The sequence below is a fragment of the Folsomia candida genome, unplaced genomic scaffold (assembly GCF_002217175.1).
Source record: "Folsomia candida strain VU population unplaced genomic scaffold, ASM221717v1 Fcan01_Sc041, whole genome shotgun sequence".
Lineage (NCBI taxonomy): Eukaryota > Metazoa > Arthropoda > Collembola > Entomobryomorpha > Isotomidae > Folsomia > Folsomia candida.
Genome location: NW_019091233.1, coordinates 585,690 through 612,782, shown reverse-complemented (window position 1 = coordinate 612,782; position 27,093 = coordinate 585,690). Strand labels below are relative to the sequence as shown.

The 27,093-nt window shown below is 38.3% G+C and overlaps 3 protein-coding genes across 4 annotated transcripts; 2 read left to right on the top strand and 1 right to left on the bottom strand.

Annotated features, from left to right (window-relative positions):
• The first annotated feature begins 483 nt into the window (after window positions 1-483).
• Window positions 484-2,518, top strand: LOC118433100. 2 transcript variants are annotated; one of them, XM_035844700.1, is made up of 6 exons: window positions 484-1,084; window positions 1,154-1,408; window positions 1,538-1,714; window positions 1,806-1,990; window positions 2,067-2,232; window positions 2,307-2,518. In XM_035844700.1, the coding sequence occupies exons 1-6, from the start codon at window positions 856-858 to the stop codon at window positions 2,441-2,443; spliced, it is 1,149 nt and encodes a 382-aa protein (XP_035700593.1). In that variant the 5' UTR covers window positions 484-855; the 3' UTR covers window positions 2,444-2,518. The 2 variants fall into 2 exon arrangements, with proteins under 2 accessions (XP_035700593.1, XP_035700592.1); XM_035844699.1 differs by having other exon boundaries at window positions 484-1,408.
• An 18,727-nt stretch (window positions 2,519-21,245) lies between these two features.
• On the bottom strand, window positions 21,246-22,152 carry LOC110861382 (vesicle-associated membrane protein 2). The gene is made up of 6 exons (XM_022110487.1): window positions 22,127-22,152; window positions 21,745-21,838; window positions 21,647-21,670; window positions 21,516-21,561; window positions 21,374-21,453; window positions 21,246-21,317 (listed from the first exon to the last, which is right to left on the bottom strand). Exons 1-6 carry the CDS (start codon window positions 22,150-22,152, stop codon window positions 21,246-21,248), a joined length of 342 nt encoding a protein of 113 aa, XP_021966179.1.
• Window positions 22,153-24,629: 2,477 nt separating this feature from the next.
• On the top strand, window positions 24,630-26,177 carry LOC110861381. The gene is made up of 4 exons (XM_022110486.2): window positions 24,630-24,845; window positions 24,922-25,153; window positions 25,266-25,779; window positions 25,887-26,177. The coding sequence occupies exons 1-4, from the start codon at window positions 24,731-24,733 to the stop codon at window positions 26,124-26,126; spliced, it is 1,101 nt and encodes a 366-aa protein (XP_021966178.1). The 5' UTR covers window positions 24,630-24,730; the 3' UTR covers window positions 26,127-26,177.
• Window positions 26,178-27,093: the final 916 nt, after the last annotated feature.

Here is a 27,093-nt window from a genome sequence, read left to right as displayed (position 1 = left end):
CATTAGATCATAATAATGAGGTGGATTATGAACCGAAACAAAACAAAATAACAAAATCCCCCAAAACTGATTAATTTTTCAAGCCAAGGATGAGTTTGGGGATATTTGGGAACCCCATAAATCAGTGACGTGTATGACCACAACGTGTCTCTGCAGGAGTTTGTACAAAAACCGTTATTACCCTACATATATAAGCATTGGAAAATGGAAGATATCTTATTTTGATCGGACTTATCAACGTTTCAGATGCAAAACTATGACAAGCTACTTGGCGGAAAAAACTTTGAAAATGCGCCCAAATACATTAAGCCACCAAATGTCTCTCAACCTCGTGACATTGGAAAGTTTTGGCTTGCCTGCAAATAGCAATACTCTAATCGAGATCAGGAGCCAAAAAATTTACAAGGTTTCAAAGTAATTCGATCGAAATTTCCAAAGCTGTAACGGAAAAAGTGGGAAGAAAGCGTTTGGTTCATACCCGGTGTGCCACAAAGGCTCTTGAAACAGTTGGCAAGTAGTCGCCACCGGCGGCAAAGAGTCGCAGATTTTGCCGACATCCAGCCGAGTACTTGCCACCGCTTTCCCGCCGCCATTTTCACTCGGCAAACCAGTGTATTTGCCGGACTTAATCTGTCTACTTGCCGTCGACGGCCCATCCCAGGCCATAGCAAGCTTTAAATGGTATTTAAGATTTTGCTTCTGGCCACATTCTTGCCAACTACGGCCCGACTCGAATGAGATACCAAAATGCCCCAACTCTTACTTAAAGTAGAGGAAACTTAAAAACCTCCACACCGTCAACATTCTGTCCATCAAATCAGTATTTTGTCTTTATTCCATTAAACGTACTTTGTCATGATTAAATTTGCAGTAGTTATATTTCCCGACGAAGATAACGCCATTGACGTTATATCGTCATCTTGGATTCTTCCGCCACTTATTGCAAATGGGGGGACCCAAGTGAAGAACTGCAGATATCCACCATCAAAAGTTCGAGGTGCAAAACTAGCCAAACTTGTTTGCAATCATCAACCCCCATCTTCGGATTGGTTGGTCTGTTCTTGTCGAGTTTTGAAAGAGTATGGTAAGCAGTTTGTTGCAAAAAAGTATATGGCAAAACTAATTATTTGCTGTTATCTATGTTATTTTCTAGACAATTATTTGACCGCCCGTGAAGCATCAATTAGGGCGGAAGAAACTTCCAACTTGGAGCCATCTTCCGTTGAGGAGGCAGATTCTAGGCGAATCCGAAAACGCATACAAAACAAAGTAAAGCCGCCACCGTGTAATTCCAATAGCAACAAGCTTCAAAAAATAATTGCTGTAGCCGAAGATTCTAGCGACGAATCCAACACGTTGGAGGACGACAACCCGACAACTTTTTGCCTTGGATTAGTTAGAGAAACAGGTAAACCGGAAGGGTGTAACCACTAGTTTACGTCGCCAGTTCATAGTTTATGTTAATTTAAATCATTTAATTAGTATTATAAATAATTAATAATTTAAGTTATGATATTTTTTTCTGTTTATATAATAGCCGATTTGGAAAGGGGCGGTTATGAAGGTGCAGCTAATGACAACACATTATTTGCACCACCTCATGGACAAATAGAAATATACCCAGGAGGAGGAGATCAAAACACTTCCGCAACCCACCAGGCAGAGGATGTCGAGTTTAAAAATCAGTTCGTACAGTTTCTAGAGGAAAATAGAAGTATGATAATATTCGTATGAATAAAATACGATTGTGTGTATTCTCCTTTCTATTATATTTATACTATGGAATTAACTAACTTTTTTATTAGAATTTCAAGATGCGGTGATTTCCAAGCTAGAAATAATTTCTAGTAAGTTGAAGCACATTAATCTTGGGACGACGTGTGCAAAAAATATTAAATTGACTGGAGCCCCGCTACTGCCTTTAACCAGCAAGGATGGTTTAGCTTCCCTCATAACCTGGCTTGGTATTGATAAAAATAGTGACCTAATGGTACCAGAGAATTTTAATGCGTACTTTATTTATTATGCGTACGCTGGGTATGACCTAATCTATTTATTAACGACAGATCGATTATCTAAGTCTACACGGAGGAGAAAATGTTTCTGCAGTAACCGGAAGCATTCTTTCTGAAATATTTACGAACCAGTTCGCAACAGTAGTTAGCTTTACTGGACAAGGACAAAAAGCGGTTTGTGGCATAAAGGACTCAATATTACCTAAATTAATCACAAGTACGTTAATAAAATTTATTCTCGAAACCATCTTATAATTAAAAATGATTAAGTGTTCTGCAACGATTTTCTAGAGTCGGTGCGGTCAAATAAAGGCTTTAGCCAAGCAACAGATTTCGAGGTGAAGCAGGCAATAATAAACTGGTTGAAGAACGCTGGTGACAGAGGTGGGGGTCGAGCAGCTCGTCGTCAACGTCATTTGACAGGATGAATACAGTCACCCCGAGAACGGAATTACGCCGCAGAAGAAAAGCAACATCACGTATATTGCAATTTATTAGAAGTCAGACGATAGGAAATACTGTGCCGACATTATTATTTAGTGAAGAAATTGTAGAGCCACCAGTGAATGTTCAAATAGTTGAAACTGAAATAAGTAGCGCTGAACCCTCAGATTTTGTATTAGACAACAGTCAAGTAAATGTTGAGTCAGATATCAATTTTCCTTTACTTTTGCCAGATAGTCTTCGTCTGTGGGCTACAGCACATAATGTTACACATATGTGTCTCCGAGAACTGATAACCATTATAAATCCACATATTAACAATATTCTTCCTCTCGATCCTAGAACATTAATGAAAACGCCACGACAGATAGTTATAGAAAAGCTAGGTGGAGGTGAACTAGTTTATTTCGGTATAAAAAAAGGTGTGGAAAGACGGCTAAAACTAAAATTATCGGATTGCAATTTTCCAATTATTAAAAAATGGCAGCATGAGTCTATTTCGAAAATTATTTCAATATCAGTTGGTATTGACGGGGTACCGATTTCTCAAAGTAATACTAAGTCGTTTTGGCCAATTCTTGGTATGCTGGACCAAGCTGTAGATTCAAGTCCATTTATTATTGGATTATTTTGCGGCATGTCAAAGCCAAAAGATACTTTATTTCTTAAACAATTTGTTGACGAAGCATTAGAATTAGAAAGGACTGGTATTTTATTTAAAGACTTACAATTTGCATTTAAAATATCTTGTATAATAGCTGATGCACCAGCTAGAAGTTTTATAAAAGGGTGCAAACAGCATAATAGCTACAACTCGTGTGAAAGATGCGAACAGGAAGGTGAATGGCTTGGAAGAGTAATTTTAAGAGAGACAGTATGTCCACAGAGAACGGATGATAAATTTATTAAAAAAACGGATGCAGATCATCACACATACGACAGTGAATTGCTGAGATTAAATTTAGGCCTGGTGTCACAAATAGTACTTGACCATATGCATTTAGTTTTTCTAGGAGTAACTAAAAAATTATTGAACATTTGGGTGAAAGGTAAATTGCCGCACCGACTTAGTTCACAACAAGTTTTAATTTTATCTAGAAATTTAATTCGACTTAGACCTTTTGTATCCCGTGATTTTCAACGCAAACCTCGTGGGCTCGACGAACTAAATCATTTCAAGGCCACTGAATTTAGACTTTTTTTGCTGTACTCTGGAATAGCAGTATTAGGCGAGACACTTCCACTAAATAAGTTTAAAAATTTTCTAAAATTACAAGCAGCGATGTCAATATTATTATCTCCTAATGCAAGTATAAAATCGTGGAATGATGTAGCCAGGTCGTTGCTCATACAATTCGTAAAAGAAGTTGAATTAATTTACGGTCCAGAATTTATGATATATAATGTGCATTCAATTATACACATTTGTGATGATGCATTGAATTTTGGTAATTTGTCCAGGGTCAGCGCATTTCCTTTCGAAAGCTATATGCAGAAACTAAAAAGCATGCTGCATGCTAAAAATTATCACCTGAATCAAGTAGCGAAACGCTTACAAGAAATTGAGGCAATTGATTTTGCGACAAAAATTATGAAATCTAGTACGCAACAGTTTTCTAATAGTAAATATGATAATTGTTTCTACTTAGGAGATGGTACTTATGTAATATTAAAATATATTAACCTATCCATAAAATATGCAGAGTTTTACGAGGTTATAAAACTTGATAAATTTCCGGAATATCCATTCAATAGCTTAACCGTAAATATATTTCTAGCTAAAATTACGACTAATGTGAGGATTGTTAATTACAGTGAAGTTATGTATAAATGTTTACTTTTACCTTATAAAAATATGTACTTGTGTTTACCACTTCTTCATACTTTAAAATAAATAACAAATGAAAAAGTAAATAATATGTGCAATTACTGGTGGCATTTGGATGGGTATAAGCATTTCCGCAGGTCTGAGCCATGGTCTTGCCACCGGTGGCAAGCCGGTATCAAGTTGGCGTGCCAACTGGAATACGAAGTTGGCCCGTACGCGATCGCCACCGCCAAGCCACCTATGGCCATTCGGACATTTCCTGCAGTTTGCCGACCCATTTTGGCCGCAGCTGCGCCTACTGCGGCCCTGCTAGTTTGGCAAATCGGGTCACCATTGACCTTCATTGACTTTTTTTTGTTTGACTTTTTTGAATTCTTTTGTCGGGAATCGATAATTAGGGTCAAAAGTAACCCTTAATTAGTCACGTTGGTCACACCCCCGAGGGGGAGGGGGTCGTCAAAGGTCACAATATGTCTTATGACGACCCCTGTCAATAAAACGCTCTGGAGAATTGCTGTGGCTACTTGGGTAAGTGTGTACTTTCTGCCCCAACCGCCATGCAAAAATTTGAACTTTGACCCCATATTGTGAAAAAGTGTATTGGTATTCGCACGAGTTTTTTTGAGCTAAATAATCCTAATTTTTTAAACTATTTTTTGATACTTACCTGAACCGGGAGATCCGTGGAGCAAAGGAGATCTCAGCCACCAATGTTATCCTTATGAGATTCTTCAAATTTAGGACTGGCAGTAAAAAACTCGAATCCAGCCAGTGTGAGCTGTGGGAAAAAACGCCTTCCTCCCTTAAACTCGGTTACACCGGCATCTTGTCCCCAGGTGGCTCAGCTTTTAATGTCACGTCCGAGATAAAAATCGAGATCTATCAGTTCATGGGTTTCTGCGGGCCATTATTTGTACTCAAATCCGTGTCCATGAAGACCATAGCGTATGACAGATTTGGATTTGAATCGTCCCCCAAACATTTCTATAAACGCTGAACCCGTGGCCGGACTAGGAACGCCGACAATTGACTTGTGAGCAATCCGGGTTTAAATGGTGTGCCGAAAATTGGCACGTTTTTCTCCAGGATCAGGTTCAGCAGAAGGCAGAACTCTTCTCCACTAACTAGGTTGCAGAATCCTGTACAGAATGCATAAATATGAACGAAATTTTATGCAGAAAATATGTCTCAATTTTCGCCAGGCTATTTTCACCCGGGAAATGACTCAAAAATTTTTGTGAGGGATGGACTTTAACTTTTCTGTTTTGTTTTTCCAGCTCTCCTGCCGACTCTTGTAAACCAGAAATTATGTGGATTTATGTCTCCAGCATGTCAAATATTGCCGCATCTTCCCCCACAGGAATTAAACGTGATACCAGGAAAGAACAAGCTGCATGGATGGAACGTCGAGGTGAATGGTATCACGCGGAATATGCGGGATATGAAAAAATTGAGCACGAAATTTTCGACACATATTAATCCCACTGCCACGGGACAATTTGATTATTGGGGGTCGTATAAAACTATTTTGAGCTACAATGTGTCTTCCGGAATTAACACTGATCCTACTCAGTTGCTGGGAAGGTGTGGGTATCAATTTTCAATCCCGTTCCAACACTATAAACGAGTCGATTCTGACCGTTTGGGAAATGAGTGTTTGTCAAGCTTCTGGCTCTAGGATCTCAGTAAATTTTCAGAGGGAGGAAAGTATTTTTGACAAGAAAACCATTCCAAGAATATTTTAAAATATGCTCAATAGTTTAGTTTCTTTTATGACAATACTTTCTTAACCTCTTTTTGACCGCAACTTCAAAGCCCTTTTTGCCACTAGCGCCCGAATTTGATTTTCAAAACTGATACAAATTCGAGAAAAATTCAAAATTATTTGAGATTAAAGTTTGCCATTAATTATAAAATTATTAGTCTATCTCTGAAATAAAATTTATTTATTTATTTCATTTATTTATTATACATTTATTATTATAGTTCATTAACCATACGTCGAATTTTTCATAATATCCAGAATCCCATTGTAAACCAAAATATCGGCGTCTTTCGCAAGGGCAAAATCCAGATGGGTGAAGAAAGGCCAGTCCACTCGGTGAATTTCTTTCAAATTTTTAAACTTTAAAGCTGATTTTGCCACATCCTGATATAAAAAACACCATTTCAGATTTTAAGGTTTTATTCATACTTCAAATAATCAAGTGTAGTCACTCGGGTTTAAATTTCCTGGTGTTAATCTTGTGAAAATTTCATGGCATAAATTATGTGAAAATGAAAAGAAAAACTTTATGAAAACTTTGTGAAAACTTTATGACGTCCATTTTATGAAAAAGTCATTCTGCCCCCAGTAGACGACAAGGGGGGCCGAGATTCTGTCCAGATTGTAGCATGGCGACGTATCCTTGCCATACTTTAGGCGATTAATCCAACTGAATCCGTAGTTAAATTGGCAGAATGTATTGGATTTTATGAACTGAAAAAAATGTGTTAACGTCTTGGTCGACGTGGTTTCTGGGAAGGTTCCCAATGCTTGGGTAAACGTAGTCTGAAAAAATTTTATATATTTATTTTTTTCGAAAATCTGAAAATTTTCGCAATTCGAGAAATAAATGCGTAAAATATGTACATAATTGGTTTGAGGAGCGTCATAGCCGCCACCAAGGAAGAGCAGATTGCCACAGAAACCTGAGAAATGGGCACTTGAAATAATTACCGAGTCACCATTAGGCTCAATCGTTTCTAGTGGAGCAGAATAGCGAATTTGCACGGTAAGAATTGTTGAATTAATTTATACTATGCAAATTACCACAGGCACCTTCCTCTCTCAGACAGACCTCTTCTGGTCGTCGTCCCACGGCCTGCTTCAGTGATTTGTAGGCGTCAAGTTTACCATGCACAAACTTATTAAAAGAATACTGCAAATACAAGTCAAATATAAATACGGTGTTTACTCAACAGAAATATATATCGGGTCACAAATATACAGGGTGGTCCAAAAAAAGATGACAATGCGCAACTTGGTTACAATTTTGTTATTTATATCCCATACCCGAGCGGCACATCAGGTAAGGATTACTTACGGTATCTAAGCGCCTGATGGGAGATGAAATACGACACCATTCGTTACGAATTTAGGTAACGATAGAAGATGCTGTTGATTCAGCGCTACCATTTTGGTAACGAAATATCGCTACCGAGCAAGTCTGCACCATAACCCAACCAATTATAGTGGACCAATTCGGTGCGAGTGCTTCCTAAAAAGGTGGCGACGAATCAACCCTGGTGCCGAATCGTTTCCTAAATTCGCAACGAACAGTGGTCCATTTCGGTATTAAAGAGATACAGCATTTCTGCAGCTCGGGTATTGACCAGAATATTTTATAATTTAAAAAAATATTTTAATTTCTCACAAAATAATTCAGTAACTAATGAATTTTAGAGTTTTAAAATTCTCAGGGAGCCATAATAGATTCCCAGAGCTTTGGGAATATTCCCAGGGTATATTCCCCGAGAATTTATTTTTAACATTGGGCTTATGGGGTAATAAAAATAAATTCTGGGAAAATAGAGAGTGGGAATCTCTAATGGATATAAGCCAAATCAAAAAATCTTTCCCCTTGTCAATCTTTTCGGACCACCCTGTACGTAATTGAGGTAGACGAACCTGATAGTAATTAACAGACTTAAAGAATGGTTGGAGGTATTTTAAAGTGCTGCCCAAGTAGAGAGCTGGAGCGAGGAGGAATGCTGTCGAGATGCGCTCATTGTATTCAGGGCGCTCAGATAGCATGATTGCGAGCGATGTGCCTCCCATGCTGTGACCAACGTAGTACATCCTCCTCACACCCGTTACGTTTGTCACCATTTCGATAATCGCGGGATTGTCGTAGACTCCCATCTCGTGAAAACTGTCGGCATAGACAATATAAATTGTTACACATGAAATAATTGTGAGATAAAAAATATTACTTGCGGAGGTATTTACTATGTAATTCTACCTCTGGTAACAATTCTAGTTACAGTTAGAGTTGTAAAATTCCCAGGGAGCGATAATAGATTCCCGGAATTTTGGGAATATTCCCAGGGTATGTATTCTCGGGGAATTTATTTTTAACATTGGGCTTATGGGGGAATAAAAATAAATTCCGGGAAAATAGGGAACATAGGGAATTTATAAATTCCCAGGGAATGGGAATCTCTACAACTCTAGTTACAGTAAGGGTATTCACGCATACTTCGTTAAACGTTAGCAACATCGGCAAAAAATTAAAGTTGGTAAAATTTTTGGTTGACAATCGGTTTGCAAATCTCTAGGGCAAATTGTTGGTGGGCAAAAAGTTTGGAAAAATTAAATAGTTTTATATTGCGATGCAAACTTTCGAAAGACGCGTGAATGCCCTCAATATGTCATCCCAGGCAGTGTCAGTAACACTGGGGCGGTGACGTTGCAAATATTTTGCAATCACCTGAACTCCCAATACTTGACGTTGTCCGTGGTCACGGTGGCATCGGCGTGTCCTTGCGAGTACTTGTTCCCTCTACAATTCGCGATGAACACGTCGAATCCAGCATCAGCCAACATTATTGCTAAAAATTGAGCACTTTAGTTTTTTTTAGATATATTAGTTATAAAATTTAGCAATACGCAAATTTCTGGAGCCTTCCTGAATCAGAAAACGTCCCCCGTTGGCAAGTAGGCCGTGCTGCAAAATTACTGGTTTCTTCTTCGCCTATCCCTGAGGGGACTTTGGGCTGAATGGGATTCTATAGATGCCTAAAATGTAGCCGTCCTCGGTCGTCACGTCTATCCGTTCAACCGGGTAGTCAGCTTGGATTAAAACTTCGTCCAGAGGGAAACTGGATTAGCGATTTTGAAGAAAACGCGAGTATTCATTAGGGGTATTCATCACGACTTTGCATATTCCCATGGCAACATATTTTTGAAAATATTAAGTTTAATATTAAATATAATAAGTCATTTAAAAAAAATGCAAACCTGGGAATTTGAGAAGTTCGCAACGCTTCATAAAATATTTTGCAAAATTCAAATTTTGCGAATTTTAATTTTTTGGGAAAATTCAAATTTTACGAATTTTATTTTTTTTGCGAGAGCTTAAATTTTGCGAATTTTAATTTTTTGCGAAAGTAGCAAAGTACAATTGAATACCCCTAGAAAATATTTAACGTTATTACAATTGGCAAACTGCGGGCGACACGGTCATATTTTTTACTGCTACTGTACCCATCTTGAAACTGTTTTTGGCAAACTTGTTTATCGTAAGGTGTCAGTGGTAATCGTATCTTGGGGTATTCACTCCTCCCGAGGAAATTGTTGTAATTCTGTCTCCCTTCTTGGAACGAGTAATACGAGATCAACAGGGACACTACTAGTGTCACACTAGTAACTCTTGCATTATTATTATTTATCACTACTAGTAATTTTTACGTTATTTGAATTTAAATTATCCTAAAATAAGTGTATCACCGAAATCGTAGAGATCACTAATTTTTTTCTTGAGACTCTTGCATCTTAAAATATTAAGTGACTTGCACACCTCACTGACCTTCGCCCACTTGGCGTAAAGATCGAACATGCGTCATTACGCAAGAGCAATTTGTTCACCTACTAATCCAGAGCTATCAAAAAGTTTGAACATTATCTCGACGGACGAGAATTTCACCTAGAGACGGACGCCCGTGCTCTCATACATTCACAAGCATAAGGATGTCAATAGTAAAATTATGCGATGGGCACTACGCATCCAAGACTTTCAATTCGCAGTCTCTCACATTGCTAGTACTCAGAACGCAGTTGCACTTTCGCGAGCGCCGACGGATCCGCCACAGGTAGACGAATTAGAGGAACATATGTTAGTCCCAACCAACTCTACCTTCCTTGCCCTGCTGCAAGCGCCCGTCTCTCCGCTCCTCACTCTACCTGCAATTCGCTCTGCAAAGGATGCAGACCCAGAGGTGCAAGCTCTTCTCACAGACTTACCCGAGTCATTTTCTCTCTCAGACGGTATTCTATACAAGAACGGGAAAAATGCCGCTCGCCTCCCTTTTATACCAATGGCTATGAGACAGTCTGTCCTGCACTTCTTTCACGATTCTCCACTCGCTGGTCATTTCGGTTACCGCAAAACCATTGCCCGGCTTCTTAGACGTGTATTCTTGTTTGGACTGCATGAAGACATTTATGCATACGTTCTTGCGCGAACTGTCAAGCGGTTAAGAACCCAACATCTAAACCTCATGGTTCATTGCAGTCAGTATTACCACAGGGCCCGTGGGACATGCTGGCTATGAATTTAATGGGACCTCTACCTCGCTCCGCTAACCGCAACACATATCTCCTCGTAGTAGTCGACCACTTCTGCAAATGGGTCGAGCTTTTTGCTCTAAAGGACGCTACCGCTCCATTAATCGCTCGCACTTTGGAACGAGAGATATTCTGCCGTTTTGGGGCTCCTGCCTCAATCCTGTCTGACAACGCGACAAATTTCCGTGGTAAGATTCTGGCTAATCTCATGAAAGCATGGGGGATTGAGCAGAAATTTACGACGACGTATCACCCGCAAGGCAACATCACTGAACGGGTAAACCGGAATCTACGTGCCATGCTCTCCGCGTACACGCACTCCACACACTCCAAGTGGGATGAGTTTCTCCCCGAAACTGCTCTCGCTTTACGAACTGCAGTTCACAGTTCTACCGGCTTTAGTCCCGCTCTACTTAACTTAGGCCGTGAGCCAAAACTCCCTCTCGATTATGCAGTGAACCCAGTTCACTCTGCCGGCTTTGACTCTCGCATCGATTACTCTACCAAACTAATTGACCGATTAGCTTCACTTTATTCTCAAGCCAAATTAAATATTGAAAAATCATGCGAAGAGCAAAAACGACATTACGACAAGCGACATAAAAATATTGTCTTTAAAACTAATGATCTTGTTTTACTCAAGACTCATCATCTTTCCAAAAAGAATGAAAAATTCTCAAAAAAGCTTGCAATTAGGTGGGATGGCCCATACAGAATTGTAGCTCAATTAACGCCTGTAACATATACAATCGTAAAGATGGTGCCAGATGCTCAGCCCACCATACATAATGTAAAGCATCTGAAGCCATTTTTGATCGTCCTTCTCATTTATCTGATTATTTTGCATGTTCTCCTCCTGAACCAATTTCCATATCAGACATTACGGTGATCGAACCTTTCGAGCAAGGCCATTCGTATCACCTTCGTTCTAGAAAATTATCAATTTAGTTCCCAGTTGACAAGCGAGTTGTCAACATCTTTTCTTGTTCAATGAAACACACACCTCATTTCTTAAATAATAAGTTTCTCAAATAGTACAGAAATAATTCTATTTCACTACTTCACATATAGTTAGTAAACTATCCTCTATTTTCATAAAGTTCTTCAATTTTTGGATCTCTTTGGGCTTGATAATAACGGTAATAAATCATAAATATTGTTAGTTTTAAGTGTTCCATTAATTATAAATATATACGTTATCCAAACAATTTATTATTTAAATTTAAGTCACTAAATTAAGTATTAAAATCTCTACACGACAGAATTTACGTCATGTCTCCTCCCGTTTACGAACAACAACCCGGTGAACACATTGAGATGTTTGCATGGAGAGTTGAGTCCGCGATGCGACTCGCTTCCCCCGACGGCAACGTCCCCGACATACGAATTTTCAACCGTGTCTTTCTTGGTCTACATCCCTCAATCGCGGCGGTGATCCCCATCAAACCCACCAATCTCGAACAGCTCTTCAGCTATGGCGAAATCCTCGACACGCTACTCTCACCGGATGACCCGTACTACCGCACCATGCGACAACACTCTCCTGTCACTGTGACAGTAGACAATGAGCAGTACCGGCCTCCAAGCCCTACGGCTGTACAGTGTTATCGGTTCCACGAAATGGGACATTACGCTGCCGCCTGCACCAAGAAACGCATCAATAAGCCGAAACGTAAACGCGGATGTAAGCGACTCAAGTCCACCCCAGCCTCGCCACAGGGACGGGGGCATGTAGGGCCGAAAGCCTACACAACGCGGATTCCATCGCGTCGACTTAATTAATTTAATTAACCAGTCTAGACAAGGTCAGAGACTGGTCTTGGCCGTGAAGGCCAATTAAATTAATGCGGGTGAGATACCCGCACCCCACTATATAAAGAGCGTCCAAGCTCTCACTCGAGACAGAATGTTCTTGACTCGCGACGAGTCCTCTTCCATGCACATGTATGTATGCAATTACTCTCTAACTAACCAGCCAGAGATTGGCGATTACCACTGATGACAGAGGTAACGGCTCTCAGCCCCAATTCAGCTTACTAACACTCTTACGAGAATAAAACTCTATTTAGTTATGTACTTACTGCCCACCGCCACCACCACTTTCCTACTTCGACTCCAGTCCACCACATAACTCTTATATAACACGAGTAGGCCTCGTATAACTAGCGTAGGATACGCATTTAACCCTTTGAGCCCAGCTCTCTCTTCCTAGTCTCAGCCTGCCTCAACACCACTCGTCCATTCTTAATACATGGCATAAGATAATATATTGCCATAACTAATAACCAGTGAACCAAGTTCCACTTAAGTCTTGGTTATCCACTCTCAGGCAGAAACGGCGTTCGCCGACCGACCGTCCGACCGACCGGCCGTCCGACCGCTCGCTCTGTCTCTATATGTAAGCGGCACTTCTCATCTCGTATACTCGACACGACGTAACGCGCTCTCGATTACGCTCTCCTTGTAACCCTGCGAGGGTTACATCTTCTTCTCAGTGCTCTCCCTTACACTAGTGACGATAATTGATGGTTATCTGCTGGAAAAAGTTAATTGTTTGTTAGCACACCTGTGCAACAACCTGTTTCTATGTGTGAAGATACCTTCTCTGCAAAAACTTGTCCACCTCTTCATTCAAAGTAGAGATTGCTTCTCGTTGCATTATTCAACATTATTCTCTAATTGAATAATCTGTACGATGATGAATACGGAAGTGAGATGGTATGATTCTCGATAATTGCATGAATTTACTTTATTTTAGTCAAATCTAGATTATTATTACTGATTTCTCAACATGTAAGAATTACCATTAACCTCTTGTATACAAAAATAATATCACCCGACAAGCTGTTATCAAACGATTTATTTTAGAATTGAAAAACTTAAAATTGATAAGATGTCAAAAAACTAGAAAATTCCACTTTTGTGGGTGGCCTTGATATAGAAAAGTTCAAAATTCGGGTTGAAAAAGTCCACTTTTTACCACGAATTTTTCCCCATTTGGCCCTGGAGTTGATCCATTTTTCTAGTTTTGCCATCTATTTTGGTTGTCAAGGGTAAATTTTAAATTACACATGTGTATATTTCGTCCCCAGGGGAAATAAAATACTACGCAAATATGTGTACTTCGTCCTTAAGAGGTTAAGCATAACAGTAAAGAATTCGAATTTTGGTTATACTCATAAAAATTTGAATGTGGGTGATATGTTTTTAGTGTAATATTAATTAACCAGTTAAGGACGAAGTACACACATTTGTGTAGTATTTTACTTTCCGTTAAGGACGAAATACGCAAATGTGTGTAATTTAAAATTTGCCATTGACAACCAAAATATATGGCAAAAATTGAAAAATGGATGAACTCCATTACCAAATGTGGAAAAACTCATGGTAAAAAGTGGACTTTTTCAGCGTAAATTTTAAACTTTTTCTATATCAACGCCACGCACAAAAGTGGAATTTTCGAGTTTTTGTCAATTGTGAGTTTTGAAATTCTAAAATAAATCAGTCGCTAATGGCTTTTCAACTAATTTTATTTAGTAACAAAGAGGTTAAGGAGATCAACACATATTTTTATAAGCCAACAATGACAACAGGAATACTTTACAGTACTTACAACTTGACCAAGGCATAAGAAAATTTAGGCTCTTGATAGAGACAGGACTGTTTGCAGGAAAGCTATTTATTAATCAATGTTAAAATATAGGTCATATATTTATGCACTTATGATCTTACACCAACAATATTTATATGTCATCGTTATTATGTAATGCTGTCGGTATTTGTAATAGAGTCCCACGCCGACCGATTGTCGGCGCGGCGGCGCGGCGCGGCTGACCACGCCCCGTCCAATGTATTAAGATAGGAAAATAAAATTTGTCGGCGGCGGCGGCGTAGGAAATCGACTCGGCGTCAGCGGCGTCGGCGCTGATCTCTGAATTTTGAATGACAGGTGTTGTGTGATAATAATGGGAGGATTGGATATTAATTGCATTAATTGTCCTTGGTATAAATATACGTAATAAAGCAAGACGATCAAGTCTGTTATAATTTATTAATTGAGCCGAACGTTTGCCAACAATCATAGTTCACAATTAATTTTGATTTTATTATAGCTCAGTAGTTAAAATACGAATATCCTTTATTCATGATAATTCTCCCTTTATACAACGTTATACATATCATTATCACTAATAGCAATAATAATTATACACAAGATGATGATCCATCCATAATGCTGTAAATTACATGTATTCTAAAAATCCCAATAAATATTAAATGATGAACTAATACATTTTTGCCTTACTTAAGATTATTGACCTAAGGGTTAGATTTTCCTAACTGGTCAGAAAGAATCCGGGGTCATGTCACCGATTTTGTTCATTTTTTTAGCAAAAAATGTGCGAGCTTGGGAGAACAATTTGTATATTTCAGTTTTTAAATTAGTCAAACCCCACCCCCAATAATCATGAATATGTGATTATGTTTCCTAATTATAATGTAAAATAGCTCGTCACACAAAAGAGTTACGACCGAAACCTTAACTTATGAACGATAGCAATATTTTTAAAGAAATTTTTGCAACCAATTTTAAGTCGAAATTCGAAACTTTGGGGGGTTAAAATAGTTAACTTTGACCACGAATATCTCATGGGGGCCAATTGTTATTGTCGGAATCATAAGCATCTTTGAAAATCAAATCAGATAGGCGTTTTTCCCACTGGCCCCGGAACCAGGGACCATAAGATATTCGGGGTCAAAGTTCGGGGGGTGTGGTTGTAAAACAGTGGCGTACATGCTCAAAGTAAGCCTCAACGTCATTTTGTATAACCTATTTTTTTCTGGATAATGCGAATAAAACAATTATTCCCCTTAAAAAGTTGTATAATACATTTTCACCGTGGTTATCTTCACACTTATCAATAATTCAGGTAAGCAAAATTATGAAGCGAATCGCCCTAAATTAAAAACTTTAGCTTATCCTAATTTATAATTATGATTCATGTTGAGACATACCCCAGAAAACGCTTATCTTGGGAATTATAAAAATTTCAGATAAGCACATAAGACCAATTACAGAACTATTTCTGAGGTATGTCTCAACGTGGATAAGTCTTATAAAATTATATTATAAATCAGGGTAAGCTTAAATTTTAAATTTGGGGCGATTAGCTTCATACTTATGCTTACCTCAAATATTGATAAGTGTGAAGATAACCACTGTGAAAATGTATTACACAAACTATTTTAAGATGTAATAATCTTAATCGGGTGCCGGCCGTGTCAGAAAAGTTGAGACTTTGCGATATTGCAACTTCTCTTCCTTTCCAGCCTGCTCCAGTGGTTGAGACCAGCAGAGTAGAGTAAGATGTGGCAACAGCTACTCTGCTCTGCCAAACTTATGACTTTGGGTAGATCTGATCACTTGGTAAAATATTGCCCCTAAATATATTTTAACAATTAGAGTTGTGTGAACCCTGACAAGTTACAAAAACCAATTTCCTACGAAACCTTACCTTTCTTGCTTTCCTTTTCCTCTTTATACAAGCTCTTGCTAACCGATAAATTATACGCACAGGCTTGACCACCGCACTAACAACCGATTTGGGATTTTCGCAACTTACCACAACCAATGAAAATAATAATCCAATCAGCAAGATAATGAATGATGTTCCTATATTTGACAGCAATTCCTGTCCTTGATGACTGTCGTCTTTCATCATGTTAGTTTGTGCCACAGCTGTCTGTGCGTATTTTATCATGTTCTCCCAAAAGGTATACAGTCCGCCTTCAAAAACCCCGGCGAACTTTAGCCTAACCATGCTACTGTACCACCCTAATTTTAAAAACATCAAAAACACCCGTTTCGAAAACAAAGTATCTTTACTGACCACGTAGGGTTTCCTGTTTTTATGTGAACGCCCAATTGGTCCTAAAATCTTATTGATCAAATGCCTTGTCGCCATGCTACTAGTTCTGAAAACAAATGCAGACTTTTTGCAATCTGCGATTTTATCAGGAATTTTTGCAATGTCCATATACTCTGCAATTGCTATTAATCGGGCTAATTCAGTCTGGTGAAACATTTTCTCCAAATTATTAATCCACTCGGGATTCCTTGCAAGAAATTCTATTGTCTCGTTTCTATGATATGAGCAAGGCAACGACATCGTCAGTTTATCAAGATCTCCGCTTTCCGTTAAACTATTACATTTAAAGTAGCGAAATATGTCACTTATGGTGTAGTTGCGTACCGGATCCAGCCCATTCCTCCTCTTCCAGAGCTCCATTTGTACATGGAATTCCTCATCTAGCTCACCATAACCGATCCTATATTTACTCAATGTTATCGGAATTGCTAAGCCGGAATCTTCCGTGTAGTAATCTGAATTTAAAAAAGAACCAATCATTTTGAAATTGTGAGGGACAAGGTGAGAAAACAAGGTCGGTTGAAGTGATCCTAACGGAGCAGTGATATCATTCGTTACCACACTTTTGTACACGTTGATCGTCAGAATGGAGACAAGTGCAAATGCAGCGAGGAGCAATCTAGCCACGGGCTTGTATCGCTTCGTGGTTGACGGGAAGGTCTCCACGTTCACTGATAGAACTCCAATAAAAGCATAAATCAGGGACAATTTGGTTCTATGGATTAAATCTGAACCGGGACTAACCACATGGTACATCATCAGCAGTGATAAAAGTGCTGAACAAATAAGTATAGCTGTCCAAACAGAGTTATCCAAGGGTTTCAAGTATCCATCAAAACGGAGCCCTTCATCTCGTATCGAGCCGCACGTGATAAAGGAGAAACTTGTATTTCCAATTAACATCAACTCTGCTAACCCGAGCCTTTCATCATCCACCAGCTCGGCCAACGATCTTCCCTTAATAGGCTGAATTATGTCGGTAAAGTTCTTATCCCAGACTTTCTTAAGAGCAAGATCAATTCCTACATCGAACTCGACTTTTTTCACTACCTTCAGAAACCTAACGATGCTCATCTCCCACATAAGTTTTTGACCATGGCCATAGTTTCTTCTAAACAGGACTCGATCTAGACACGCTTGGTCTCCAACTCCTGCCCTCATTTGGTAAAAGTAAGCCGCCACTTTAACCGCTGCCGGCCTTCCTAAGCACCATACAAAATTAGTAACCAAAGGTAAATATACAGACTCGGGTTCTAATGATGCCATCATTTTTACAACATATATTGTCGGTGTTGCTATATAGTCTGGAAGAGCAAGGAGGTCATGCTGCCAGCGAAATAGGTCAAAATGGAATTGTGCAGGGTAAAAGCAAACGACTGTGGAGGAGGGGAAGTTAGGGTGGAATTTGTTGTACGGTACTCCCTTCTCATTGACTTTTATTGTTGGGTGGGTGAATTCCGCTCGCATCGAGTTGTAACGAATCGCGTCAAAAATGTCCAGATCCAAAATAACGATCATGTAGAGCAGACATTGCGGGCGTCTCGAACGAGAGCGATATATTGGGTTGACATGTTGGACGACAAGGGATGTCCGATTTGGATTACTATAGTTAGCCCTGATATCATACAGATATAGGAAAATTGTATTTATTTATTATTGTTATTTGTCTCGAATTTAAAACTTACCATGGCGGTGTTTGTTGGGTAATTTGGACAGGTCGTGAGATGGGAGATGGTAGATCCAAGTTTCCAAAATATGCGAGACTTAATTCACAATTACTTTGGGCTTGTAGAAAAAGGTCAAGGTTTTTTATTATAATATTTTCTCGCGCTTTGAGACAACTAGGAAAGAATATGATGCAGAAGACACATTTTGACAAATTCTGAAACACAGATAATTTTGGAATCATGTTTGACCTTATCGAGATAACAAGGACGACGTTCTTTGAATCGGATCCAACAGAAAAAATATAAGAAAAGTAACCTTGGCCAAAACTTGGTTGATATTTCAAATACCAACAGCGAAAATAACCTTGCTGGAATATTGATTAATTCCTGATAAGGTTGATTTATTTTAGTGGCCTAAATTATTCAAACAATACCTCACATCTTGAATGGCGTGTCTTTCGAAGGTAAATAATTAAGCTAATGGGTTATAACTTTAAGATTTAAGTTTCGTCACGACTCCCTTCACTGTTCTGGAAGCAATATGATTCTAACTTAATGACAAATTTGATCGCACCGAATATTCATCAACCGATTTAATTCAATTATTTAACTCGACCGTGATCAATTTTTGACGAGCTATGTATTTCACTATATATCAATAATTTTACATGACTTTCCCTTCCCGTTCTGATGTAAACAATGATAAATTGTATGCAAAAATAAACATGATTTACTAGTTTTACATATTAAAATCTTTTTTTGCCCTAATTTCCAAACAAATTTGTCGTCATAACCATTTCTTTATGTTTAATCAAATTTAACCAAACAAAAATCTTGGTCTCATTCGAAATGTTCTGCGACAAAGATTATGAACAACGCAGGAGAAGGCGTACGGATCTGATCCATCGCACCCACAGGTCAATCCTGAGCAGCAATCCTCGTAGAAAGAACATCGCGCTTGTTGTCCAAAACAAGATTGCTAAGAAATAACATCAAATTCTTGTTTTTACTCTTTTCATGTCAACCCTTTACTATATTCCTCACCCTTCCAGCATCATAACCCCAAGGGCGAGAGCATCCACGGCTACCAAGGTAGCCAGGACGAGAATAAAGACCAGCATGATGGGCTTCATTTCTTCTATGGTTGAATAAAATAAATTTAGTTTCTGACGATGTCACGAACTCCAAAATAAATACAAAAAAAGTTACCAAGTTCGAAAATTTTTTATTCTCTAACAAGTATTTTTTTAGAATAGATACTGCCAGAGAGAGCGTCAGAATGATACGGGCTGGTGGAAAAAAGTGCATCGAACTTGAGCAAAATTCGAACAGTTGGTGGTAAGAACGAAATAAATATTTTATTCCATTGTTTAAATTTTATGTAATTGTTAAAATTGAGGGCCAGTGCAATTCTCCTTAAAGTCGACGCTTTTAAAAATCCGAGTAAAAACCACGCATAAAAATTTCTTGCATTTTCTAGGTCCAAGTGACGTGAGCAAAAGTTATGACGACAAATAGTAAAATTTGTTAAAAGTTGAAAATATGGGAATAATTCTTGTTATTAGAGGCGTGTTTATAAAAAGAAATTTCGATATATTTCAAATAATGAAACAAAATGAAATAATTAAAATTATTGGGGGTATTCATCACTGCTTCGTATGTTCGCATCGCAGCGTCTTTTTCAAAATATTTTGCTAACCAAATACTGGCCTTGCAGATGTGCATCTTCGCAAATAATTTTTAGTCAATTTTGGGAAAAAAATTTGCTATCTTGCGAACTTTAATTTTTTGCTAGTGTTGCTAACAACTCGAAGTTGTGACGAATACCCTCAATTATTAAAAATTTGGCAATTACGAACTCATACTTTTCCCCTACTAACAAAATGTGTCTGCGTTTGATGAATTTGAATATAAAAAACTATGAGGTCTTATTTAAACTAATTATTTAATAAAATCGTACAAATGCATGTAATGAAGTAAATAATCTATCAGCTTTGTCGCAATTTATGAATTTTTTTAAAATTTGTAGCCTGACAGCTAAATCCATATGCATACAGATGGAATTAAAATATGCAAAAATTTAATCAACAATATTAGATACAGAAAACAAAAATCTTTTCAATATTAAATACAAACGAAATTGGATAAACAAGGTATACTTTAATTCGAGGCATGTACCTTAGAATTTCTAAAAATGGAGGATTTAAACATTAAATATTAATAATGTCAACACAATTAATACGAGTGTATATTCTTCAGAACATCTTCTTTGGTGTAATAAACCCTCCAAACGAATATAAAAAAGTAGCGTCAGCGTGGTCAGTTTCCTTTCCTAAATTTTCTTTTCTTTCCTAAGTTTCCTTTAAAATGACTCCCTATGAAAATTAAGTGTTTTTTGACCCCATGACCCCGACGACGATGTCAAAGGTCAAAAATATTGTCGTCGTTGAATTCGTGGCGAAATTTCCTTTAAAATGACTCCCTATGAAAATTAAGTGTTTTTTGACCCCATGAGATGAATCATCTCTATCATGGCCCCATTTTTGCCCGTCACATCCACTCAAAGATCTCAAAAACACGAAAAAAGCCAAGTTTTGAAATGTTTACATTGTCACCAAAAATCCAATTTTGCTCGGATTTTCATAATTTTCACATTTTTGTGATCCCAGATAGTTGAGTTTGTTATTGAATGTGATAGAGCAATTATCTGGAATCACAAAAATGCGAAAATTATGAAAATCCGAGCAAAATTGGATTTTTGGTGACAATGTAAACATTTCAAAACTTGGCTTTTTTCGTGTTTTTGAGATCTTTGAGTGGATGTGGCGGGTAAAAATGGGGCCATGGCCTTATATGAAATGGATTTTAGTAGAACGACGTAATGTCTTTCGAATGCTTGTCATGCTTGTACAATTTTGAAGCCCCTTATAACACATAACTATGAAGCAAATCTAGGAGAATTTATGGCGTACATACAAACATTTTGCACTGCAAATTCTACTGTGACTGAAGTTATGTAGAACCATGATCTGCTGATTAAAACAAGTTTAATTGAGATCCAATGACTAGTAGACCAATAAATGCGATAGCTCCGATCACGATCCACATCTAAAAAATTGACAAAATTCAAAACTGCACAAAATAATGATAAAAATCAAAATTACCTTCATATTTCTCATCAAAGCTCTTCGTTTTAGTGTCCTAGCATGGTTTTCAAATTGTGATGCACCTTGTTTCAGCGCATCTGCGGTAAATTTAAATCCATTAAATTATTAAACAATTCATAATTACCTGTTTAATTAGTACCGGCTCTCGTTTCCATCACGGACAGTTTTTCATCCCTCTCAAGTACCTATTAAAAATGTGTCCATAAAAATAATTATTCTTTAATACATGGAACTTTTGCAGTAAGTCCTAACTCAACTCACATTTCTTACGTTGACGTTCATTATATCCACGACCTACAATCATATCACCAATCTCGATAATTATAATCTGCTCAAATATTTATAATTAGCAAATTAAAATTTACTACCTCGTCCACCTTCGCATTTGTGTTCTCAAGCCGGAGTTTGGATGAAATTTGTTGCGTTGTAGCTACCGCACCCCTTCCTAAATTCGGTTGAGCCCTTCATTTTCAAAACAAGAATTAAAATTAACCATAGAACCGTTGCAAGAAACTGGCGAGTTCATCACTCACATCACAAACTCGTTGTTGATAGAAACTGGAACGCTTAATTTCAACCCCAGACGCGTAAGAGGTTAAGTATCAAACGGTGAAAGAAATGTGTGCGAATTTTATTGAAGAGAAAGAGACGACTGACTTGGTTAGGGGAAAGTTAGGGTCGTATTATACATACTTGATGGTGCCATCCCAACTCGTACTTTCTCCAGACGCGTGACAGTGACTACCTTACTTGCTCTCCTGTTTATGACTCAACATCATGACTCATGTCGGTGGGCATTGTTTACATGAAAATATAAACAAACCAACCTATCTTCTGACATTTCCAGATGGTTAGTTAGAACTTGGAACTAAATAAAATTATGCGTTTTATCGTATTTAGTTTCATTTATCACCGATTTTATGACGACACGAATTACATCTTATTATGCTTACAACTATACAATACAATATAAACTGAGTCGGAAAATATCATAAAACTTATTATAATTGTGTAAATCTAGAAGGAATGTATAATTGAGACGAAGAAATTACGAATAAAAGATATCCACCAACAAAAGAGAATTTAGTAAAAAAGATTGAACTAATTTTGAAATTGATATTTTTTCTCATTTTGCAAATAGTTCAAATAATCTATTTTGTAATTTTGAAAAGTCCGTCCCGTGAAATTTTCCGTGACATTCCTGCGTTCTGATTGGCTGTTGGCATTCTAGCTCAACCAATCAGAGAACGGACTCGATTTTTGATTATGCTTCTGATTCCCATTCTGATTCCCATTCCCATTCCCATTCCCATTCCCATTCCCATTCTTATTTTCATTCCCATTCCCATTCCCATTCTCATTCCCATTTCCATTCCCATTCCCACTCCCATTCCCATTCTCATTCCCATTCCCATTCCCATTCTCATTGTTGGGGGTATTATGCATCAAAATTTCAAAATAATCGTAGAAAGCCCCAAATTTGGTATGGAAGTCCCTGATGGTTTCTAGTGAAAGATTGTCAGGTAACATTGTAAACATTTTCTTGAGGGACCCTAGGGGGTTACCCATACCGATTTTTAGAAATCCTCCAATCGAGATGAATTTTATTTTCTTGGCTACTAAAGACTTAATTGCAACTATGGTAAAGTCATATTGGAAAAATTTTGAAGTGGAGGGACCCCAGAGGGTGACCCATACCGATTTCTAAAAGTTGTCGTATTGAGCAGAAATTTGGTATGCTGACTGGAAATGCCAAGTGGCCATGAAATATCAAATTGGACATTAGTACTCTCCAAACCTGGCTCGGGGTATCTCAAGTCTGCACTGTAGGTTTTGAGAATATGAACAAGTAGAAGGAGAAGAATCTGGGTCTAATTTTTTATAAACTTTTCAAAATTTCCTTCTGAAAGTTATTAGCTCGCCCTGTGTAGCATGGGAAGCTATCAAACTTGCCCTGTCCGTCTGTCTGTTCGCTTTTGAATTTTGTCCCTTTTACACCACTAGTGCAGAATAATCATAAAAATTTTATCAGAATTTGTCAGTGGTCGGCAAGATACTTTGTTCTCAAAATACAAGATACAAGATACAAATTTTTTCTTGAATTTTCCAAGATAAAAGATACAAGATATAATTTTTTTTAATTTAAGGCACCTTTGAACTGGTTTTTAATTCCAGTTGGACAATTTGCATATTTTCCCGTAACAGATTTACCGTCATCATTCCGTGTTATCCGTATTATCCTAAATATTTCCCTTATATAAACTGGTTTTGAAGTTACTGATGAAGCAGAGAATAAATATTGTTTAATTAACTCATAAAAACCAAGTTAGTTCTCTATTAAAAACTTAATTTTCAATTGGAAACCATTTATAATTTAATAGATATCATTGATAAAAGCAAATCGCGTGATATTAAATTCCTTTTTTTACATCTTTAGGATAAATTCTCGTATTAAATTATTCAAGCGTTGCATTGCTGCGTAATTTGCTAATTTTTAAATTTCACAAACTTTTCCTTTCAATTATTCTACCTAAACTTTTAATGAGGCATATTTTATTTAGTTGTAAATACTTAATTTCGTAATTTGGTTGTCAAATATCTGTAACTTTGACAAAATAGCAAATTTACTTTAGAAACTTCTAGGACAGAAATTATCTGGAACTTGTAAATGTTATGATTTTTTGGAAGCAGACTTGTTAATAATGTTGTACACGTGCCAAACGTGTTGCTATTAATTTGTCAGTGAAAATATTTAGTAAGTTAAGATTTAAACAAGAAATATTCTATCAATACAGCATAGATGGCGAGCGCGGAAGGCGCGAGCGGCCAGGGGCGCCATCGAATCTGGCCCAGGTTAAATTTTGGGCAAGATCGGGCACTGGTAAAAATGTAATTGAGTTTTGTAATTGAGTTTTCTTGTATAATTGTAATTGCAATTGGCCAAAGGAGGTGATTGTAGATAACTGTAATTTTTAATTTAGCAGCCAAGTGTATAATTTGTTCAACTCTGTATAGTAAAGAACAACAGTCACCCTCATCACCGATATCAGCAAATATTACTTTACACTAGCATGATACAATCGCCGAAGATAAGGATTCAATTAAAATTTACATTTGTCAATCTTCTTGACAAGGTTAACCGCGAATAATTAATGGGTTTTCCCAAGTGATAAAGTGCAAATACAAAAAGATCGTATGCCATGCAAATAACTTTTGATATCATCATGATGATATTCCAAAGTCTGGATTTCGATTGAGGAAAAATCGTCAAAATTATTAAATATAAGCGAACTATTTGTCCATAGCTCATGGTTGATCCAAAATCCAATACAAAGAGTTATCAAAATAGGAATAATGGCCAAGCGACCCAATCAAATTATAACCGTGCTATTAACTGTAATAATTTTTTTAGAACTTTGTTTTCCAAGGGTACTTGGAACCTTGGACGATGATATAAAGGGTGACTTAGGTATTGCGGATAAAATAAACGTGAACAATAATTACACTAAAAACATTAAAGCAATTTATTCTAAATTATTTTACAGATAATTGGGCCGAAACATTTAGTAGATTTGGAAATGCTATCAGTTCTCACTTAAATTCCATCTACGACCGTGAACAAGGATTTGCACCGTACCTTGAAGTCAACAGTAGTGGACCGTCATTACTTGATGTGAAGGGTGGCTCCTTTGCGATTCCTTCAATTGGAATTGTTCTGAATTTAAGATGGTATTTTATCGCTGGTTGGCAAACGATGCTAGGATTTTTCGAAACGTGGTTAGACAAAGAGTTTATTATCAATGTTAACAATTCGTTACATGTTTATAAAAATTAAACGCAGCCTAACATTAGTTTAATTCTATTTTCCTTTTTTTTTGATAAATTTTAGGTCAAATCAAATCACAGGATTGACTGATGTGAACCAAGATTTTAAGATTAAATTCATAAATCTACACGGCAATTTTTCGGCTGTATTAGAAATTGATATTCCAACCATTTCAATTGCCGGAAAATATAATACAAATTTGACACAGACGTCAAGAGGAACATTACCCAACTTAAATTTCACGGGCGAGGGGGATTATACATATATAGTCAAGTCCATGAAAATGCGGTTGAGTGTGAATGGTCGAGCTCCGATGATAGGCAGAATTTCGATAGACGGAGTTAATTTCACTTATGATCACAAGAGTTTGGAAGCCTCATTCTCAAATATGACAATGACTAGTAGCAGGTTCATAAAGGGATGGACATGGTATTGGTTGGATTGGAAAAAGGCAATTCACAACCACAATGATATTCCTAAATCTTTCGGGTGGAACTTGCTCAACTTTTACATTAATCTTAAAGTGGAACAAGCAATTAATGAAGCCATGCGTTGCGTTCTGGATAACATTTTTAACGTAATTCTAAATTAATCTAAATTCTAAGAATATCTTATAGTGACTGGCACAAAGTCTGCCTTAAGATAATGCAAGTTAACTAATTGTTTAACTTGTCACTATTCCAGGAATGCAGCCTTTTTGAGCTTGTCTTTTCAGGTTTGTTGTACAACGTAATTATTAACAGCAACATAAGGTTTGAAATCCAGTTCAGTAAGCGAGTGCAGTTAAACCAACTAAGTTATTTTAATTGTTTTGATATTGAGAATCTCTTACATTACTCCTCTGTAGTTTTTGAGGTTATGGTAACTTTACATTTTCTCAAACGAGTGCGGGTCCATTTCCAAATCCCTTCTCTAATTCCTTAATAATGATTGGCGTAGCAACTATGGAATAAATCTTTGAGAATTTTTACTTTAGCAAGGTGTTAAGTTCATAAGCAACACTGCGTAACAACACTAACAACGGTTCTCATTACAATTGGACTTTCGAAAAGTATAATTAACAATTTCTATATCTAGCGGTTGCATCAGACACCCCGGTTGCATCAGACACCCCGGTGGCAGCAGACACCCCGGTGGCAGCAGACACCCCGGTTGCATCAGACACCCCGGTGGCAGCAGACACCCCGGTTGCATCAGACACCCCGGTGGCAGCAGACACCCCGGTTGCATCAGACACCCCGGTGGCAGCAGACACCCCGGTTGCATCAGACACCCCGGTGGCAGCAGACACCCCGGTTGCATCAGACACCCCGGTTGCATCAGACACCCCGGTGGCAGCAGACACCCCGGTGGCAGCAGACACCCCGGTTGCATCAGACACCCCGGTGGCAGCAGACACCCCGGTTGCATCAGACACCCCGGTGGCAGCAGACACCCCGGTTGCATCAGACACCCCGGTGGCAGCAGACACCCCGGTTGCATCAGACACCCCGGTGGCAGCAGACACCCCGGTTGCATCAGACACCCCGGTGGCAGCAGACACCCCGGTTGCATCAGACACCCCGGTGGCAGCAGACACCCCGGTTGCATCAGACACCCCGGTGGCAGCAGACACCCCGGTTGCATCAGACACCCCGGTGGCAGCAGACACCCCGGTTGCATCAGACACCCCGGTGGCAGCAGACACCCCGGTTGCATCAGACACCCCGGTGGCAGCAGACACCCCGGTTGCATCAGACACCCCGGTGGCAGCAGACACCCCGGTTGCATCAGACACCCCGGTGGCAGCAGACACCCCGGTTGCATCAGACACCCCGGTGGCAGCAGACACCCCGGTTGCATCAGACACCCCGGTGGCAGCAGACACCCCGGTTGCATCAGACACCCCGGT